The following is a 22,372-nucleotide window of genomic DNA, read 5'->3' on the forward strand; positions in this document are numbered from 1 at the left end:
GAAAGAAAAATAAACCCCTCATAAACATATATAACCAAGCAAAACAAATTTCCACTTTGGCCATGTAAATATATATGTGAGACATACACACACACACACACACACACACACACACACACACACACACACAGTGTATTCCTCTTCCTAACCTTTGCAGTTTTTGGTGTTTTTATGAGGAATGCTTCAAGTCTTCTACTTTTTTAAAAATCCATTTTTCCCCTGCAGCATTATATTCATTCTTGCTGGGTAAGTTACTTTTGGCTGTCAATCTTTACCCTTTGCTTCTGGAATGTAGTATTCCAAGTTCTCCATTTCTTTAAAGTAGTGGCTGCTAAATCACATGTGATCCTTACTGTGGCTCCTAGGTACTTGGATTCTTTCTTTACGGTTGCTTGCAATATTTTCTTTCTTAGACCTGAAGTCTAGATTTTGGCTACAATGTTCCTGGGAGTTTTCATTTTGGGGTTTGTTTCAGAAGGTGACTGGTGGATTCTTTCTGTTTCTGCTTTGCCCTTGGTGTAGTTTCTCTTTTGATTTCTTGAACTATGATGGCTAGGAGTTTTTCATCATTATTTTCTAATAGTCTAATGATCCATAAATTTTTTCTTTCTGATCTGTTTTCCAGGTCAGTTATTTTTTGCTAGGAGATACTTAGATTTTCTTCTATTTTTTCAGTCTTTTGACTTTATTTTAATATTTCCTATTGTCTCATGAAGTTACTTTTGACCATTCTAAGTTTTAGGCAGTTTGTTGCTTGGGCAAGGTTTTGCAATTCTTGTGAAAGCTGTTAATTTCCCTCCCAATTCCTTCTTCCATAACTCATTTGTTTTCCAATTGTTTTCCTTTAGTGTTCATTTCATTTATAAAAATATTTTTAAACTCCTTTTCTTAACTCTTGCTTAACCACTTATAAGAATTCTAGTTGAATTTGTGCCCACACTGTGTTTTTCTTCAGGGTTTTGCTTGCAAATGTTTTAGAACTATTCTCTTCTTCTGGATCTGTGTCTCAAGTGTACCTGTCATCATAATAGCTTTTTGTAGTGGAACTGTTTTTTTGTTTGCTTATTATTTCAGACTTCAACCTTTATATTAGGGGCAAGATTTGTGTACTTCTAGAGGGAACCATTGGACTGGTCTTACTTCTGTTTTATTGGGATATTTAGTATTCTGTTTTCCTAGAATCTGAAGGACAGCTCAGATTAGGAATCTTCAAGATTTCTATGCTCCCAAAGTTGTCTGATCCAGTATAAGTCTAATCACTGCTCCCTTTGTCTGAGCTTGGCAAGTTCCTGACATAGGTTTGGGTCTAAGCAATAGGCCTATGGATTTGGCTTCTCTGGAGTTTTAGTAGACTGCTGTTTGACTCAGCCACTGTGATTCAACTGGAAAGCTTTGCTGGTTGTAAGCAACAAAACTTAAGATTTCCACTTGGTCTGAGATTCCTACTGTGGTTACTCCTCTGCACTCCACAGACTGCACTGGAAGCTGGAACCAAGACTCCACTCCTCTCATCGAGTCCAAGCTACACAGCTGCTGCTTGTTTCTGAGTGCAGTCCAGGGCCCACAACTCCTCCCTACTCTGGAATGCCACCCCTAGAAGAAGATACCCTCTTCAGTCCACCCTGGAACTTGGAACTGGGTAGCAAGCCACAAATCAGCCAATCAGCCCCTGTTCCCACATTCTGCATGAGGTTCTACTGCCACAATATAGATTTGACACCTCATCTTGACAGATGCACAACCTCAATCCTCTTTCATTTCTTGGGTACAGAAATACTATACAGAGTGTACATTCCTGGCCACACCATCATCCCCAGTGTCCAAAGACGTCTCTGTCTATATCCCTATGCCAACCTGGGCTGGAAAAAGTAACTCAACGTGACTTTTTCTTTGATTTCCCCATCAAAGTTTGGTCTAGTGCATTTTTTATGTCTATCTGGAAGAATTTTTAGGGAAATCTCATTGTACTTCTTCCTATTACTCCACCGTCTTGGCTCTGCCTTTCTTACTTTATAGTTAGTAAATAATAATTCTAAGCTTCAAACCCAGGTCTTCTCCCAACCCAGTTTCCTTCCAATATTCAATACTACTACTCAAGGTACTTTAGAACATAAAATATCAAAGAAATGACCTTAGAGCTAACTTAACCCAATTACTCATTTTCCAGAAGAGGAAATTAGGTCCTAGAGAGGGGTAATGAATTAGTCTAGGTTAAACATCTCCTTAGTGGCAGAATCCATCCCCACACCCAAGTTTCATGATTCCCAATCCAGGACTCTTTCCACTACACCATGCAGTGCCAAACACTAGTCTTTTCCTGAGTCCTGTTCCCACTCTCCTGGGTCACAAAGGGGAGACCAGGCATGAGAATTTAGATGCTCAGCATAAACTTTCCCCACTGCTCTGCAGGGAAAACATGCCCTCAGCGTTGTCATCTTTCCAGATCGACAGTGTGTGACAAAGGTTTGGATGTAGAGACATATCAAAGGAACATAAACGTTATCCCCTGGGAATGAGCACAAAGATGTAGATGTATCAGATTGTCCAAATATACACCTTGGATTTTCTTTATCTTTAGGAGCTAGTGGCACAGAACATAATGAAGAAGATACAAGGAGACTACATTGAAAAACCTGATTTTGCCTTGAAATCTGTTGGTATGTAATCAAAGCCTCTTAGGGCTAGCTAGCAAGTACTCCCAAAGATCATCTTTCCCTTCCTCTAAGCCTAGCTTATATGCTACTTCCTCCTTGATGTTTTCCTTGATCCCCCTAGCTAAAGGTAGGCACACCTTTCCGGAATCTCTCAGACTAATTGGCATTCCCTATGCATTTAATGCTTTTACAGAATTCTAGTCAAAAATATGAAAGGGACTTCCAAGGTAATGTAGACCACTACTCATAAATCTCTTCCACAGCACCCCTGACAAGTCATCACCTAACCTCTTATTGAGGAGCAGTAGAAAAGGGGAAACTCTCCCCTAGCCCTCTCTTCCTCCAGACACAGCACATTCTACTTCTGGAGAGTTCCAGTTGTAAGGAAGTTTTATCAGATAAAGGTGCTCCTTTTATCAGATATCAGATGTTGAATAAAAATCTATTAACTTAACTCCTTAACTTCCACCTATTGATCCTAGTCCAGTCTACTGAGGTCAAACAGCACAAATCTAATAACCAGGAAAAATTGTTGGAAGTTGCGAAAAGCAAGGTTGGGCTTGATGTCAGGGTACCCCACCTGCCTAACAAAGCAATCCATAAAGGGAATTAACTAACTTGGAAAATAGTGGGTTCCCCTTTATTGGAGAAAGGCAGGAAGGAAGGAAGGGAGAGAGAGAGAGAGAGAGAGAGAGAGAGAGAGAGAGAGAGAGAGAGGGAGGGAGAGTGAGGGAGAGAAAGAGACAGGGAGGGAGGTAGGGAGAGAAGAAGGGAGGGAAGAAGGAAGGAAGGAAGGAAGAGAGGGAGGGAGGGAAGGAGGGAAGGAAGGAAAGGAAGGAAAGAAAGGAAAGAAAGGAAGGAAGGAAGGAAAATAAGGAAGGAAGGAAAAGATAGATAATGACTTGTTTTATACATACATATGCACACACACATTGTAGTAGGGGATTTTTTCTCTGGTATGGATTGGACCAGGTGGTCACCCAAATCTCTTCTCTACTCAATTCTTTGGTTCTGTGTGAATCACTTTTCCATATGACATCCCTTCACATATTTGAAAATATGTCCCCCCACCCTTCTCTGTGATAAACATTCCCAGTTCTTCATATTATTTCTTATGGCATGTTTTCCAAGTCCTGGTTTATTCATTCAATAAGCATTTATTAAGTGCTTACTAAATGACAAGTGCAATGCTAGGTGCCAGTGATACGAAGACAAAAAATAAAATGTTTAATTCTTTGTCCTGATTAGATTCTGTTGGGGAAAACCACTGCACACATATAAGTAAATTAAATGCGTAAATGAGATAAATAGATAGACAGACAGGCAGGCAGACAGACAGACAGACAGATAAATAGACAGACAGACACATATATATAGTGCGTATATCTATATAGCTATAGATATATAGATATACACACACATATGAAATTTGGGGAAAGGGTCTACTAGCACCTAGGTAGATGAGAAAAACTTTCTGTAGGAGGTAAGCTTTGAAGGCAGATAGTTTCTCTGAGGTGTAAAGGTAAGGAGGGAGAACATTCTAACTAAGGGAGAAATCCTATGTGAAGGCACGAAGGTAGAAGAATGATGGGATATCATGTATGAGGAGCAGCAAATAGGTAAGTTTAGCTGGAACATGGAATGTGTGAAGAGGAGTGATATATAAAAAGCCTGGAAAGGTAGGATCATGTAACCATGGATTTAGAACTGGAAGGAAACTTACAAGTCAGCTAATCCGATCTTCCCTCACTTTACAGATGAGAAAACTGCTGCTTAGAAAAGCTAATGACATGCCCCTGTCACACAGGTAGTACATGCAAGAGATAAGATTTGAAACCACATCCTTGCATTCTAAATCTAGTCCTTTTCCCACTATTCTACACTATTGGAATCATATTTATGGGAAGATTTAACGCCAAAAAGAGGAATTTGTATTTTAGCCTGTGGTCAAGGTAATAGGGAACCTCTGAAAGTTTTTGAATAGGGAAATAGCATGATCTGATATGTGCTTTGGGAATGTCAATTTGACAGCTAAATGGGGGATGGATTGGAAATGGGAAAGACCGGTGGCAGGATGACCGGTCACAGGAGGCTATTACAATAGTCCGGGCAAGAAGCAATAAAGGCCTGAACTGTGGTTTGAGTAGAGAGGATGAGACAGATGTGTGAGGGTTGTAAAGGTAGAAGACTTGGCAATTGATTTAATATGATAGGAAGGAACAGAAATCAATGATCAATCAATTAATCAACAAGCATTTAAAGAGCCTACTATGTGCCAGGCAGTGCGCTAGATATTGTGAATCAAAAGCATAATTGAAACAGTTCCTGACTTGCAGAGGCTTACATTCTAAAAGGGAAAACAGTACAAACACACACACACACACACACACACACACACACACACACGTATGTCTGTAGAAAATAAATAAAAGGTAATTTGGGAAAGGAACTAGGAGATGGGAGGATCAGTAGAGGTTATGTATAGGGAGCATATGAGCTGTGCTTTGAAGAAGGGAACTTGGAATTCTAAGAGATGAAAATGATAAAAGATCACATCTAGGCACTGGGGAACAACCTGTGAGAAGACACTGACCCAGGAGATGATGTGTCACATGGGAGATATAGCAAGAAGTCTGGTTGGCTAAAGAGCATGTCAGAAACTAATATATAATGAGACTGGAGAGGTAGGCTAGATCCAGGTTTTGAAGGGTTGTAAATGCCAAACAGAGAAGATCATATTTGACCCTAGAGGTCATGGGATGGCAGAGGAATGACTCCCACAACTTCCTGTGGTAACAAAATTCTACATCCGCAACCCCCATCGTTCTTCCATTCCTGGTGATACTGAATCCCTGATGGCCTAAGAATAAAGCACTCTTCTTTGTGACATCTGTTCCCTACACTCTTAAGCCCATCTATTTTAACCATGTTCTTTCCAATGTCTCACTCCAGTTCTGCCCACCCCTTCTACTGTATCCTCTGGAATTCCAATTCCATAATTAATAAATTTCCCTTCATTTTAGCTTTCTTCCTCTCATGTTCCTTCCATTTTCCATTACTCAAAAGGACCTGACTGCCCCTGGCTGACATTGCATCCCTAGCCATCTATTCCTGGACATTCTGGGACTTCTTAGACCCTCTCAAATTAGCCCTGGAACACTGGTCTTGGAATAGGAATCAGAATACTCCTTGCTCCCCATTGTCATTTCCATACTCTCCCATTGCAACTATGACTCATCCACCTCTCTTCTTTTGAAGGTCTCTCAATCCAAATTAATCACCAAATCCAGTCCCTCATGGTTGTCTACTAGCCACCATACATTCTCCCTTCTTTTTCAAGGTGTTCAGTACCTGGTTCATAGTCTTCCTCTCCACCATATTAGGGAACTTAGATGTACATATTAATGTTTTGTCAAAATGCCCTAATACCAGGAGCCAAAATGGCGGAGTAAAAGCAGGGACTCACTTGAACTTTCCCTCAAACCCCTCCCCAAATACCTATAAAAAATGACTCTAAACAAATTCTGGAGCAGCAGAACTCACAAAAAGACAGAGTGAAACAAATTTCCAGCCCAACCTGGATGGTTGACAGGAAAGATCTGCCAAGCCAGGCTGGGAGAGGACCACAGTCCAGCACGGGCCACACCAACACAGACTGGGCACCAGTGAACGCAGAGCCTGCCTAAGGGGACTGAATCACTGGCAGCTAAGGTGGTTTCTAGACTTCTCAACCCACAAACACCAAAGACAACTTAGAAGGTCAATGGGAAAGGTCTGTCAGGCCTGGATGAAAGAGGAACACAGACCAGGCCCAGCCCCAGCACAGCCCAGGGCAGCACTGGAAGTGGCAGCAGCTGCTGTGGTGGCAGTGGCTACTTCCAAAGCTCTCAGCCCACAGACAGTAAGAGAAGTGAACAAAGGAAGATTACAGGGATCTCTTTGCAGCAGGATTCTGTTGGTTTGCCCATACTTGGATCTGGGTCACAGTCCTGGGTGGCAGTGTTGGGACAAGGAGGAGCACTGGCATACCAGAGCTTGTGGTGGTGGTGGAGAGGGAACCCTCCTCACAGTTCCAAGGCAGAAAAGGGTGCCTGTGGTCACTCACAGACCAGAGCCAGAAGAGAAGTAAACAGCTCTCCTTTCATCATATCACCTTGGAAGAAATTTTACAGGTCCCTAAAAGTATCTCTGAAAACAACTGTGAAAAACCCCCGAAGCCTGTAACAGTATGCTCTCCATACTGGAAATAGAACCTTACCTTAACAAAGAGTTAAAAAGTCAAGTAATTGACTGGGGAAAAGAGCAAACAGTGGGAAAAAAACTCACCCTATAGAATCTTTGGTGACAAGGAAGATCAAAATATACAATCAGAAGACAACAAAGTCAAAGCTCCTATATCGAAAGCCTCCAAGAAAAATATGAATTGGTCTCAGGCCATGGAAGAGCTCAAAAAGCATTTTGAAAATCAATTAAGAGAAATAGATGAAAAATTGGGAAGAGAAATGAGAGTAATGAAAGAAAATCATGAAAAACAAGTCAACATCTTGCTAAAGAAGACCCAAATACTGAAGAAAATAACACATTAAAAAATAGACTAGACCAAATGGCAAAAGATGTCCAAAAAGCCAATGAAGAGAAAAATGCCTTAAAAAGCAGAATCAGCCAAACAGAAAAGGAGGTCCAAAGCTCACTGAAGAAAATAATTCCTTAAAAATTAGAATGGCACAAATGGAAGCTAGTGACTCTATGATAAATCAAGAAATTATAAAAACAGAACCAAAAAAATGAAAAAATAGAAGACAGTGTTAAATATCTCATTGGAAAAACAACTGACCTGGAAAACAGATGCAGGGGAAAGAATTTAAAAATTATTCAACTACCTTAAAGCCATGATCAAAAAAGCCTGGACATCATCTTTCAAGAAATTTTCAAGGAAAACTGTCCTGATATTCTAGAACCAGAGGGTAAAATAGAAATTGAAAGAATCCACCTATCACCTCCTGAAAGAGACCCCAAAAGGAAAACTCCCAAGAATATTATAGCCAAATTCCAAAATTCCCAGGTCAAGAAGAAAATATTGCAAGCAGCCAGAAAGAAACAATTCAAGTATTCTGGAAACACAATCAGGATAGTACAAGATTTAGCAGCTTCTACATTAAGGGATCAGAGGGCTTGGAATATGATGTTCTGGAAGTCAAAGGAGCTGGGATTAAAACTAAGAATCACCTACCCAGCAAAACTGAGTGATCAATGAGGGGGAAATTTGACATTCAATGATGTAGAGCAATTTAATGCATTTTTGAGAAGCCAGAGCAAAATAGAAAAATTGACTTTCAAATACAAGATTCAAGAGAAGCATGAAATTAAATTATTATTAAAGTTGAACTGTTTACACTCCTACATGGAAAGATATTTGAAACTCATGAGACCTTTCTCATTACTAGAGTAGTTGGAGGGAATATATGTAGACAGAGGGCACAGGGTGAGTTGAATATGAAGGGATGATATCTAAAAAATAAAACTAAGGGATGAGAAAGGGAGAGGTAGAATGGGGTAAATTATCCCACATAAAAGAGGCAAGAAAAAGCTTTTACAGTGGAAGGGAAGAGGCGGGGAAGTGAGATGGAATTAGTGAATCTTACTCTCATCGGATTTGGCTTAAGGAGGGAATAACATACACACTCAGTTGGGTATGGAAATCTATCTTACCCTAGAGGAAAATAGCGAGGAAGGGGGTGGGGCAGGGTGGGAGATAGAAGAGAGGGCAGATTGGAGGAGGGAGTAATCAGAAGCAAACACTTTTGAGGAGGGACAAGGTCAAAGGAGAGAACAGAATAAAGAAGGCGCTGGGATAGAATGGAGGGAAATAAAGTTAGTATTTCACAACATGACTATTATGGAAGTGTTTTACATGACTACACATGTATAATCTATATCTGATTGCTTGCTCTCTCAATAAGGGTGGGTGGACAGGGAGGAATGGAGAGATTTTGGAATTCAAAGTTTTAAAAGACGAATGTTAAAAATTGTTTTTACATGCAACTGGGAAATAAGATACACAGGCAATGGGGTATAGAAATCTATCTTACCTGACAGGAAAATAGAAGGGAAAGGAGATGGCGTGGGTGGTGTGATAGAAGGGAGGGCAGATTGGAGGAAGGGGTAATCAGAATTCGAGGTCATGTGGTGGGGGGAGGGGAAAGATTGGGTGAAAATTTGGAACTCAAAATCTTGTGGAAGTCAATGTTGAAAACTAAAATAAATAAATTGAAATGTGAAAAAAATGCCCTAATACCCAAGTTTTTCAACCTAATCAACTCCCATGACCTCCTCCTCCACTCTACCTCATATACACACATACAACCTTTATCTTGCCATCACCCACAACTATTTCACTTAAATGATTGAGAGGTCTGAAATTCCTTTGTCATTTTCCCTATATCTAACTCCTCCTATAGCTATTCTTTGTCCTCACAATGACCTCCAGTCTCTCCACTCTTTAGTGGTCTCCAGGTCATCATTACTACCCTCTCCTTTAGTTAACCAGCTCAACTCTATACTGTCCTCTGCTCTGGAATCCCTCATCCCCTGTTCTACTGCTCTTTCTGCTTTGCTCAAACCCAGTACCAAATTACTCACACCATCTGTATCTCCTGTTCCTATTAATAGGTAGCTGAACAGAACTGGGAGAAGTTATGCAAACATGATGACTAAGTTTGGAGTCCACTACAAATTTATATTATCTCATCTCACATTGGCCCTCAATGCAGTGCTTTCCCCCTCCCCCGAACAGATTGTCTCTCCTAATCCCTACAGCAGTTGTTCCAAACCTCTTGTCTCCTCACCTCTTGTCTCTGATACCCCATGTAATCCCCCAAATCTCATTGTTGAGGAGCTCAACCTTCTATTGAGAAACTAGAACCCATTTGCACATTTGCAATGTTCCCTCTTATTCCTCCCCCCACTCATTCTTCTTTTACTCTCGTCTCTGATGAAGAGATGGCCTTCTCACTCATCTAGATGCACTCTTTGAAACCATTTACTCTCTTTTTCTCCACCATATTGGCCTCCATAATCAGCCCCCTCTTCTTCTCCTTTATCTTCCGTCTCTCCATAATGACTATGCCGTATTTCCAAAACCAAACTTATAAATGTCCCACAATTGGGTTATCGTTCTCAAACATTATGGATATTAACAATACCCACCTCCCAAGGTTGTTGTACGGATCAAATGAGATATTTGTAAAGTGCTTTACATGGTGCCTGGCACATACGAATGTCCCAGGCCATATAAATGTTAGCTATCATTATCTTTGTTGTTGTGGTTGTTGTGTATTATCTCTGTAACCTAGGAAAGAAATCATCCAGGGATTCAGCTTGCACCCTTGTATGGACCAAATTCTCCTTCAGATCTAAGCAAAGTTAGGGGGTTTTAGTACACAGTAGATTTTTTTTCCAAGGAAATCTCATGGGCCTCAGATAGTCTGTCTACAATTTATGGGCTTCTGCTCCTTCTTCTCCTCAGAAGCCACTTAGTTGACTGTCCATAATATTTTTTATTACTTACCAGAAAATCCCATTAACTTCCCTATGGGCAACAGGTGATTGCAATGAAGTGTTTGTATAGGGTTCCTACCACACTCTGGGCCTGTTTTATAGCTAAGCAAGTTGTTCAATCTCTCAATTGCTTGATACAGTGTGGCTTTCCCCAGCTCAACTATCTTGTGTGTTCCCTGAACACCAGTTTTCAACAAGACTGTCACCTTGCTGAAGATCTTAGCAATGAACTCAAGAATCATACCATTGTTTGTTTCTGCCAGAATTCTTCCAAGTGGAAGTCATGGCTGGTTGGTAGGCTTCTTTCAACTCATCTCTCAGCCAACAAATGTGCTCTGGTCACAAGTCTTTACAACCTCTCCATCTTCTGAGGTTCAAAGGCACAGGTAGGTGAGGCTCTTGCCCCAAACCACCAAGAATAACAAAAAACCTGTGGCATCATTCCTGATAGACTTGTTTATATGCATTATAAAGGACATAGGTTGATTACACTGAGATTTCTACTCATACCTCAGTGTTCTTAAAATATTCATCAATGTGTGATTAGGATACAAGCTGGCAGTCTCCTTGGCAAGACATTATACTTCTAGACTTTTTGATTCCTGCCAAAATCAATATTTCCTTGAGTAATTATTTGCTGATACCTCGAATAGGCCAGGATTGGTTCTTATCAATGCTGATGTTCCAAATGTTTTCCGGATCTGGACCCACCAGAGTCATGATGACCAGATGCCCACCTTCGTATTGACACCAACAACATTCCTTAGAAATATGAGATTTACTCCGATGTATGTAAAATATAGACAATTTTGTTATCTATCAACCCTTTCATAGGCTGTTTTCCTCAGTAGTGTCTCATAAGATAACTGGAATACAAAAATGATCACATGGGACCCACTGTCCAACATGGCATCCTCACTACACATTTTCAATTTTTATCATCCCTTCTGTTTAAAGTTCTATGGTTTCAAGTGGGATTGACCCCCTAAACAATCAAGACCCAGGCCTCTGACCCAGCCACCCTACCATCTTCCTTTGAATGCATCCATCACTCATGTGGCCTTCCAGACCAGAGCTGTAGCAGAAAATAGTTCTGCCTCTTGAGCTCTGCTCTGCAGCAAGTGTTCTTGCATCCAGTCACTAGAGTCTCTATTTCTCTAATTCTTTGTCTTTGTTCAAGGAAATTGTTGTCCTTGGGTTCGTTTCTTTTTTTAATTTAATTTATTTAATATATTTAGTTTTCAGCATTGATTTTCACAAGAGTTTGAATTACAAATTTTCTCCCCATTTCTACCCTCCCCCCCACTCCAAGATGGAGTATATTTTGGTTGCCCTGTTCCCCAGTCAGACCTCCCTTCTGTCACCCCACTCCCCTCCCATCCCCTTTTCCCTTCCTTTCTTGTAGGGCAAGATAAATTTCTACGCCCCATTGCCTGTGTATCTTATTTTCTAGTTGCATGCAAAAACTTTTTTTTTTGTTTTTGAACATCTGTTTTTAAAACTTTGAGTTCCAAATTCTCTCCCCCCTTCCCTTCCCACCCACCCTCCCTAAGAAACCAAGCAATTCAACATAGGCCACATGCATATCATTATGTATAACCCTTCCATAATACTCATGTTGTGAAAGACTAACTATATTTTGCCCCTTCCTAACCTATCCCCCTTTATCCAGTTTTCTCCCTTGACCCTGTCCCTTTTCAAAAGTGTTTGTTTTTGTTTACCACCTCCCCCATCTGCCCTCCCTTCTATCATCCTCCCTTTTTTATCTTCTTCCTCATTCTTTCCTGTGGGGTAAGATACCCAATTGAGTGTGTATGGTATTCCCTCCTCAGGTCAAATCTGATGGGAGCAAGATTCACTCATTCCCCCTCATCTGCCTTCTCTTCCCTTCCTACAGAACTGTTTTTTCTTGCCACTTTTGTGCGAGATAATTTACCCCATTCTATCTCTCCCTTTTTCCCTCTCTCAATATATTCCTCTCTTATCCCTTAATTTGATTTTATTTCTTTTAGATATCATCCCTTCATATTCAACTCACCCTGTGCCCTCTCTCTCTCTATATAGATATATATATGTGTATGTATATATATACACACATACATATATACATACATACACATACATATACATATACACACACATATATACATATATATATGCATATTCCCTTCAGTTACCCTAACACTGAGGTCTCATGAATCATACACATCATCTTTCCATGTAGGAATATAAACAAAACAGTTTAACTTTAGTAAGTCCCTTGCAATTTCTTTTTCTTGTTCTTTTTCTTGATTAACTTTTCATGCTTCTCTTGATTGTTGTGTTTGAAAGTCAAATTTTCTATTCAGCTCTGGTCTTTTCACTGAGAAAGCTTGAAAGTCCTCTATTTTACTGAAAATCCATATTTTGCCTTGGAGCATGATACTAAGTTTTTCTGGGTGGGTGATTCTTGGTTTTAATCCTAGCTCCATTGACCTCCGGAATATCATATTCCAAGCCCTTCGATCTCTTAATGTAGAAGCTGCCAGATCTTGGGTTATTCTGATTGGGTTTCCACAATACTCAAATTGTTTCTTTCTGGCTGCTTGCAGTATTTTCTCCTTGATCTGGGAGCTCTGGAATTGGGCAACAATATTCCTAGGAGATTACTTTTTGGGATCTATCTGAGGAGGTGATCGGTGAATTCTTTCAATTTCTATTTTGCCGTGTAGCTCTAGAATATCAGGGCAGTTCTTCTTGATAATTTCTTCAAAGATGATATCTAGGCTGTTCTTTTGATCATGGCTTTCAGGTAGTCCAATAATTTTTAAATTATCTCTCCCGGATCTATTTTCCAGGTCAGTGGTTTTTCCAATGAGATATTTCACAGTGTCTTCCACTTTTTCATTCCTTTGGTTCTGTTTTATAATATCTTGATTTCTCATCAAGTCACTAGCTTCCACTTTCTTCAATCTAATTTTTAAGGTAGTATTTTCTTCAGTGGTCTTTTGGACCTCCTTTTCCATTTGACTAATTCTGCCTTTCAAGGCATTCTTCTCCTCATTGGCTTTTTGGAGCTCTTTTGCCATTTGAGTTAGTCTATTTTTTAAAGTGTTGTTTTCTTCAGTATATTTTTCAGTATTTTGGGGGGATCTCCTTGTTGTTCATGGTTTTCTCGCATCCTTCTCATTTCTCTTCCCAATTTTTCCTCTACTTCTCTAACTTGCTTTTCCAAATCCTTTTTGAGTTCTTCCATGGCCTGGGACCAGTTCATGTTTTTCTTGGAGGCTTTTGTTGTAAGCTCTTTGACTTTGTTGACTTCTTCTGGCTGTATGTTTTGGTCTTCTTTGTCACCAAAGAAAGATTCCAAAGTCTGAGACTGAGTCTTGGGTGGGTTTTCGCTGCCTGGCCACGTTCCCAGCCAACTTACTTGACCCTTGAGTTTTTCAGCGGGGTATGACTGCTTGTAGAGTAAAGAGTTCTATGTTCCAAGCTTGGGGAGATATGCTGCCACACCAGCACTTCTCCTTCCCCAAGAACCCCCAACTCAGACTGGACTTAGATATTCAGCAGGCTCTGCACTCCTGCTCTGATTTGCCGCTTAATTCCTCCCACCAGGTGGGTCTGGGGCCGGAAGCAACTGCAGCTGTGGTTCTGTAGCTGCCCCACCTCCACAGCCCCTGGGGCGGTGGCTGAACTGCGAACTCTATCCCCTAACCTTCTCTGTTGTCTTTGGTGTTTGTGGGTTGAGAAGTCTGGTAACTGCTGCAGCTCACTGATTCAGGGTGCTAGGGCATGCTCCGCCTGGCTCCTGGTCTGGTTGGTCCGTGCTGCCCGTGCTGGGCTCTGCTCCACTCCGCTCTGCTTCCAGCTCCATGAAGGACCTTACCCAGAGACCACCCAGGCTGTCCTGGGCTGGAGCCCTGCTTCCCTCCACTATTTTGTGGGTTCTGCAGTTCTCTGTTGTCTTTGGTGTTTGTGGGTTGAGAAGTCTGGCAACTGCCGCAGCTCACTGATTCAGGGCGCTAGGGCCTGCTCTGCCCAGCTCCTGGTCTGGTTGGTCCGCGCGGCCCAAGCTGGGCTCTGCTCCACTCCCAGTTCTGTGCACAAAAGACCTCACTCAGCAGCCATCCAAGCTGTCCTGGGCTGGAGTCCTGCTTCCCTCTGCTATTTTGTGGGTTCTGCAGTTCTAGAATTGCTTCAGAGCCATTTTTTATAGGTTTTTGGAGGGACTTGGCAGGGAGCTCATGCTAGTCTCTGCTTTCCAGCCACCATCTTGGCTCCACCCCCCCTTGGGTTCATTTCTTAGCAGGATCATTTCTCTGTTGGCTCTTGTCTTTGAGTCTGTAAAACCAATGAGGGCCATTTGCTTTGGTTCTATAACCCATAAAGGAGTGAATTTTCTTGGGTTTAACTACATACTCAGTCATTCCTTAAACATTTTTACTCTTTTTAGCAATTGCCCACAATGACCATTAGCTGTGCCAACAGATCCCTGTATTTTTTTTTCATTTTAATTTATTTTATTTTTAATTCACAGAACAAAACAAGCATTTCCATAACACAGTAAAATAAAAAAGATGATTACCCACGAAACTGTAAATCTACCATGTGCAACTTAGTATTCCCTCCAAATATACAACAAAGTTATTATGTATTTTTTCTTTTTTTCTTCTCCCCCCTACTCTAGAGACAGCTATCATTTGATGCAAATAGGTATATGTGTGTGTATGTATGTATGTGTATGTATATATATAAAATTACTCAATACTTCTATTTATCGGTTCTTTCTCTGAATGCAGGTAGCATCTTCCTTCATATGTCCTTTATTTTTCATTTATGTATTTATAACAGTCAAAACGACTTAGTCACTTAAAGCCATTAATAAAACAATTGTTATTGTATGTGATGTTCTGTTGGTTTTGTTCACTTTGCTCTACATGATTTTGTGCAACTCTTTCCACGCCCTTCTAAGATCATGGAGCTCATCGTTTCTTGTAGCACAGCAGTATTCCATCCCAACCATTCAGCCATCCCGTGTGTTGTCACAGAGCTTTGCCAGCCTGTACCAGATGTGACCCTATCTACTTCCTTGGGGTGCATCACTCTTCTTTCTACCAACCTCAGAAGCAGGCCATTCCGATCCACCTCATGCTATTTCCTTGGTCCCAGTTCAGTAGTAGTGCTCACTGCCCACATGACAACGACTGATGGCAGTACCCACTGGTACCAAATGGGAAACCCAGTCCTCCACATGATGATCAGGTTCAAGTCTTAAAAGCAGCAGAAGAATGAGAAGAAGTGAATCCTATATTTCAGTGTACAGATCTCGCATTCCCCATTGACCTTTCAGTGGCTTCCTGCCCTAAGCCCGATCAAGACAGTGAAGTTTCTCTGCCCTAGAGAGAATAGGGGAAATCTCCCTTCTGTGTCTTGGAAACTCTATTTCCTTTTGCAAAAATTTCTAGCATCCTCAAGTGCCCACAAAAATGAAATGACAAGACGGAAGCACCCCCTATCACACATATAGAATACTGAATGTTCATGCTGGAAGAAACCTTGTAGGTCATCTAGCCTTGTCCTTATTTTATGGCAGTAGAAGCTTTAGCCCTGAGGGGAAAGGAGCCTGAACCAAGATCACACAGTGACAGAGAAAGATTAATCAAGTGAATGAGAAATGGAAAACCTGCCTGCACTAAAGTTATAGTCTTTCTCTATCTTGCTGAAATCCTGGAGTTTCCTTACGTTCCCTTAACATGAATTAACCTTATTAATTAATTAACATTAATAATTAATTTATTAATTAATAGTTTTAGTGGCCTCAGGTCTGCAAATAGAGCTGAAGGCAGTTCCTGTCTGAAATGAGGAGCCAAGAGCAGAAAGTGGTCCAGCCCTTGGCATGAGCAGAGCCTATCTGAAGATGCCACTTACTATTGAGAAGCGTTGCAATTCAGGGGTCTTGGAGTCAGAGGATCTGGGATCAAGTCCCAGATTTTACACCCAATGACAACTAGTGATTCTGGGTAAATCACAACCTCCTAACCTGTTTTCTTAACAACAAAACAGGAATAATAATAATAATAATCTTATTAGACTGTTATTTCCTCAAGGGTAGCTCTTTTGCCTTAATTTACATCCCAAGTGCTCAGCCCAGTGCCTGGCACATTGTAGTATCTTAATAAATGCTTATTGACTAACTCTCACTACCTACTTCATATGGTTGCCGGAAAAAAAAAGCGTTTTGCAAAGTGAAAAGGTTTATATTAAAATTATTATTTGTATTTGGTTTTCAGGAGGGACCATTGATTTTGAACGCACATCTGCCACTTACAGTTATGACAAAGCCAGATCTTACTGGAGCTGGTTCCGACTATGGAACTATGCACATCCACCTGATGTCATCCTGGAGGTAGGGCTGGAACTCCCTGGATTTCCATTGTGACTTTGTCCAATAGCTGATGATACTGTCCTACTGCCCTATTCCTAGCCCTACTGAGATCAACCAGAAGAAAAACAGTAGCCTCAGATGGTACTTATCAGGGACGCAGCCCCCATTGAGACAGAACTTACATCATCTTAGATCAAAGGTCCTTTGAACTTGGGGTTTTTATATATATTTTGGTAACTGTTTTTCAATATAATTGGTTTCCTTCATAACCCCATATGTTTTGTTTCATGCATTTAAAAAACATTCTGAGAAGGGGTCCATAGGCTTGACCAGACTGCCAAAAGAATCTAACACACACACACACACAGACAAAGACAGACACAGAGAGAGATGGAGACGGAGATGGAGACAGAAAGCGAGAGAGAGAGATATGCACAGAGACAGAGACAGAGCAGAGAGACAGAGAAAGAGCGTTGTTAAGAACTCCTATCCTAGATCAACTCCTTAATGATGCTAACTACGCCCAGACTCTAGGACAATCCGACAATACACCTATAGATACACAAGAAACTCAGAGAAAAATACACCTTCCTCATGTTCTCCCTGTACCAGATTTCACATCCCAGCAGAACATACCAACACAAGCAAGAGGGAGAATACCAGAACTCCAAACTGTGCTGTCTTGCTGCACCATGAGTTCTACCTGCCTCCTTCCCTCTCTCCTTTCACCTGAATGCCTCTGTCTGTAGGATTGTCCAGGTGCCTGACTCAATACACCAGCAATGATTACACTGCCTCTCTGTTTAAGTGTGCTAGCTTATTGGGATAGAAACTGAGCTTATTGGAGTAGAAACACTGGGGCACTCTCCAAAACTAAAGTGGCCCCAGGTCCTTTGTTGCTCAATGGATCCAATGCATTCATTCCTTTATCTGTTGTTCTAAAACCAAGAAAATATCAGAGTTAATGAAGTAATCCCGGTTCTCCCCAATATCTGATACATGGCATTCTATAAAAAGGAGAATAATAGAAAGAAAATAGGTTTTTTATACTTTACTTTCTTCACCAGAAGATTATCCCAAATGCAACTTCCCATTTCCCAGAGAGAAGGTAAAGTTCAAAAGTTACCTCCAGGAAGCTGCCTCTTATTGAGCCCAGCCCCAACCACCCACCATTATATAAATGTATTAATTGTCCTTTGGTCTTCAGGGCATATCTTGAACTCTATTAATTTGTACCTCTTGTTTTCATTAAATCTATCTAAATGTCATTTTCATGCTTGATCCTCTTGTATCACCATCGGCCGTCCCTGTATTTCCCCAAAAACCATAAAAATCTAGAACAGCAGGAGCCCTTGCAAATCAAGAACAACCCTTTCATTTGATAGAGGACAGAATTGAAGTGCAGAGAGAAGTGACTTGCACAAGGTCACATTGAGAGTCATTTACAAAGCCAGACTAAAATCCGGATCTCCTAACCCACCATCCTTTCTCTTACATTATGACTGCCTCTGGCTTTCTCTATATTCCACTGTATCCAGCTACATGCCTCCAGCAAGTGCCTAGTACAGGGTTCAGCAAAGTGGTCTCTCTATGCTTGATACTGATTGATATATGTGGTGTGTTTGGGGGTTTTTTCAGTTAACCAAAAAAAAAAAGATTTGCTTGGGCCATAATAGGAGAAGAATATAGGTAATGAGGACACCTTGAGTTGATTCTTAATGAAACTTCCTTAACTGAGTTATCGATTATGATCCACCAGCCAATAAGAATGTTCCCAGTGTTCCTTATACTCTGGTAGTGAGAAAGTGTTTTCAGACCCACTAAGCCAACCAATCTCTAAGAAGGTCTCAATATATAGTGTATGTTTGCAAGGTAAGATTGTAGATGTCCTAACTATCCTCACTTAAGTCAATCAACAAACATAAGCTGACCACCTACTGTGTGCTCTGAGCTAGCCACTGGAGAGAGATAGAGAAGTCTAATATCCCACTTCTTCATTGGGCTGCACTTCACCTGGAGAAAGAAGCCAAATGGATGTGAAGTAATTGCAGAGCATAAAGGGTGGTCAGAAATGCTGTTTCAATGTAGAGGCAATTTATTATCATGAAAAGAGGGCTGGTATGAGTAAGATGACCTATGCCCAAGACTCTTCCACAGATTCATTGTATGCTGCTGTTGAGTCATTTCTGTCCTGTTCAACTCTCCATTTGGAGTTTTCTTGGCAAAGACGCTGAAGTGATTTGCTATTTCCTTCTCCAGCTCATTTTACAGATGAGGAAACTGAGGCAAACAGGGTTAAGTGACTTGCCCAGGGTCACACGGCTTGTGTCTGAGGCCAGATTTGAACTCAGGAAAGTGGAGCATTCCAGGCTCCAGACCTGGTGCCCTATCCACTGCACCACCCAGTTGCCTCATGAACTGTGCAGCCTTGGGCAATTCGCTTCCATTCTCTGGCTTTAAGCTTTACTCCTCCACAAAAGAGGATGGCATGACAGACAGAATGCTAGAGCTGGAATCAGATTGGGGTCCGAATCCTGCCTTTCACTCAACATCTCTGAGCCTCATCCGTAAAACAGAGGTAACATATTAGTACAGGTGGCCACCTCAACAGGTTGTTCTGAGGTCCAGATGATAATATACTTAAAGCACTTTACAAACTGAAAAGCCCTATTTAAAGATCGAATGTTATTATTTATTATATATTATTAATATATTATGATATAATATAATATATTATAACATAATATATTATATTATTATATATTATTATTATTATATTGTTGCTATTTCTTCTTATTATTGTTACTATCTGCCTCAGAGAATTGTCATGAGACAAGTGTTTGATGAATGACAAAGCACTATGGGAATGTGAAGTATCAGGGCTATTGTTATTCCAGAGTCCCACCCCTCCTGGGATCCCCCAAAGTGCTGGTCCCTCTGCCCTCCTCTGCAGGCTCGGCCCTGCTTCTTCTTGGCTCAAGTGGTAAAGACAGAGTCAGAGTTGAAGTGGAAGAGGTGCTCCCTAGCCAACGTAAAAGGAAGAGAGATTTCATTAGGAAAAAATGTCCTTTTCTCTTGGTCCCAGGGGACCGATGATGAATGATGCTTTCCTCTTATCTTAGATGACTAGAGGGCCATGAGTGTAGAATTTTGCATGAGCTGGCAGATGTAGGTGTTGTGACAGATAATTTTGCTAAAACTTGTTTTCTTTCTTAAAAAACAGATATTTTCAGGGAGGGAACGAGACAGCAGTAGAAAAAAATTTTAAATCAATATAACTTTCTTCAATTAAATTATTTTGATTTGAAAAGAAAAACCAGCCTTTAACCAACACTTACTCAATTAGGGACTCAGTCACTAATTTTGATTTCCAATAATTGACCATAAAACTGACAGCAGGTATGGAATGAGGCATACTCTTTCGGGCATGACTAAGCTGATTTGTTTCACTAAAGTGCATTGCTTTGTTTCAAGATGGGATTCATTTGGGGAACGAATGGGTGAGAAGAGTCATTGGGAAGTGAGGGCAATACAAAAAATACAACTTTTTTTAAAAGAAACATTGGCATTTCTGAGCATCTCTGGTTCTTGACTCTGCCTGGTTTCTAGGTTGGGATCAACTGGGATTTTTTTCCCTCTTTGCCCAGGTGAGAGTTTGCCCTCAAACCCAGTGATTTGGGGAAGGTGGAGCACAAGATAATGTGGAAAGAGCATTAATTCTAGAGTCAGGAGACTTGGGTTCCAACCCCATTAATGACACTTAATACTTGTGTGAGTGTGAATAAGTTATTTAATCTTATTAATGGTTAACATTCACCAATCTTCTCACCTGCAAAATGAAGGGGCTACAGTAGATGGCCTCTAATGTCCCTGCCAACTCTGGAGTTGTGACCTGGCATCTTATAATCAATCACTAACACACGTATACATCTTGCAAGGATCTGAGTAATTGTCTGGGTAATTTTGAACAGCTTCCCCCATGTGTGGTTCAGACAATGGCAAAGCCATTTTCAGCACAGTAACCACCAACCACCTAGCCCTGAGGAGAAAAGTTTACACGTCTCCAGGCTGTAATGGCAATTGGCTTAGGCTGCTGCACTCCTACACCATCCTATATATAAAAAAGATCTCTAGCTGGAATCAGGAAACCTGAGCCTGGATCCCACCTGAGATGCTTATTAGCTGTCTGAGTCTCAGTTTCATCACCTATCAAATGGAGCAGTCAGCTGCCCTATCTACCAACAGCACTGCAAATCCCTTAGGATCATTCACTAGCTGAAAAGGAAGAAAACTAATATTTATTAAGCATCTACTATGTATCAGGCAACTTTACAAAAACAACTGCATTTGATACTCACAACAACCTACGAGGTTGATACTATTATCCTGATTTTACATTTAAAGAAACTGAGGCAAAAAGAGATTTTTTTTAATGACTTTCCCAGGGTCACACAGCAAGTGTCTGAGGCTGAATTTGAACACAGGTCTTCCTGACACCAAGTCCAGCTTTCTATCTACTACACCTTGCCTCCCAGGGTTCCTGTCCAATCCCTTTTTTTATTTTTTTATGGTTTTTTGTTTGTTTTTTTGGAGGGGGGAAGGCAGGGCAATTGGGGTCAAGTGACTTGCCCAAGGTCACACAGCTAGAAAGTGTGTCAAGTGTCTGAGGCCAGATTTTAACTCAGGTCCTCCTGACTCGAGGGCTGGTGCTCCACTCACTGAGCCACCCAGCTGCCCCTGTCCAGTCCCTTTTTAGGGGTCCCAACACATGCTGATAATTAGGGAAGTCACTGGGACCTGAGGCTTCACTAGACTGCCAAAGGAGTCTATCACACACACACACACACACACACAAGATTAAGAACTCATGGCCTGCTCCTGCTCCAAGAGAGTTTTTAATGTCCTTTTGAGCTCAGAAATTGTACAAAGTAGGTGCTGTAAGGGTTTCAAGCTGGAGGAGCCCACCCCAGATCAGAGTCCACTTCCAGATTGCTCTGGAGGAATGGTTTACCTGAAACTGTCTTCCTTGAAGCTTTACCCTTTTAGCACAGCACGGAGTATACTCTGCTCTCACCTTGCTCTAGTATTCAGGTCTGTAACTCTACTGGGTTCAGTGTTGGTAATATCGTAGAGATCCAGGAGTAGAGAACCTGCAGCCTCAAGGCCACTTGTGAACAAATTTGTCCTGTGAAGTTTGGACTCAGTCAAAGGACTGCACTAGAGCACCACATGTGGCCTCAAGGCTGCAGGTTCCTCACCCCTGATAGACAATCAGCCATTTCTCAGCTTCTGTTTCATGCTCCTCCCCATCCAACATATTCAAGGGTGTCCAGAACCCCTGCATGAGGGTCTAACAGGCAGGCAATCCCACAAGTGAGAAGCCAGGATGAGAGAACCTAACCAAGTTTTCATGTACCTGTTCTCCCCCCAGCCCAATGTGACACCTGGCAACTGCTGGGCATTCAGTGGAGATCGTGGGCAAGTCGTCATCCGCCTGGCGAGAAGGATCTTCCTCACCAATATTACGATTCAGCACATCCCAAAAACTATTTCCCTATCAGGCAACTTGGATACAGCTCCCAAGGACTTTGTTGTATATGTGAGTGATCAGTCTAGAGCCAGACAAGGGGAAGGGATGACTGGACCTGAGAAAAAGGCATGAAAAGTACCAGCTCTGGAGGTCCTGTTGGATCTCTTGCCTGCCTGGTGCCCAGAAGCTCTTTGCTCTTGCTAAACCAAATATGAGTGAGAGCTTAGTAGGATGGAACACCTCAGGAGGGTAGACTGGACCTCA

General features: G+C 41.4%; 1 protein-coding gene across 1 annotated transcript in view; it reads left to right on the top strand.

The window, feature by feature from the left end:
• SUN5 (Sad1 and UNC84 domain containing 5) overlaps nt 1-22,372 on the top strand; it is a 60,874-nt gene that overhangs the window by 32,918 nt on the left and 5,584 nt on the right. The window contains exons 9-11 of the mRNA XM_036753011.1: nt 2,579-2,657; nt 16,484-16,599; nt 22,010-22,177. Of these exons, the coding sequence (XP_036608906.1) occupies nt 2,579-2,657; nt 16,484-16,599; nt 22,010-22,177 (363 nt within the window). The remainder of the gene's footprint in view (nt 1-2,578; nt 2,658-16,483; nt 16,600-22,009; nt 22,178-22,372) is intronic.

This window comes from Trichosurus vulpecula, chromosome 3 (assembly GCF_011100635.1).
Source record: "Trichosurus vulpecula isolate mTriVul1 chromosome 3, mTriVul1.pri, whole genome shotgun sequence".
Classification (NCBI taxonomy): Eukaryota; Metazoa; Chordata; class Mammalia; order Diprotodontia; family Phalangeridae; genus Trichosurus; species Trichosurus vulpecula.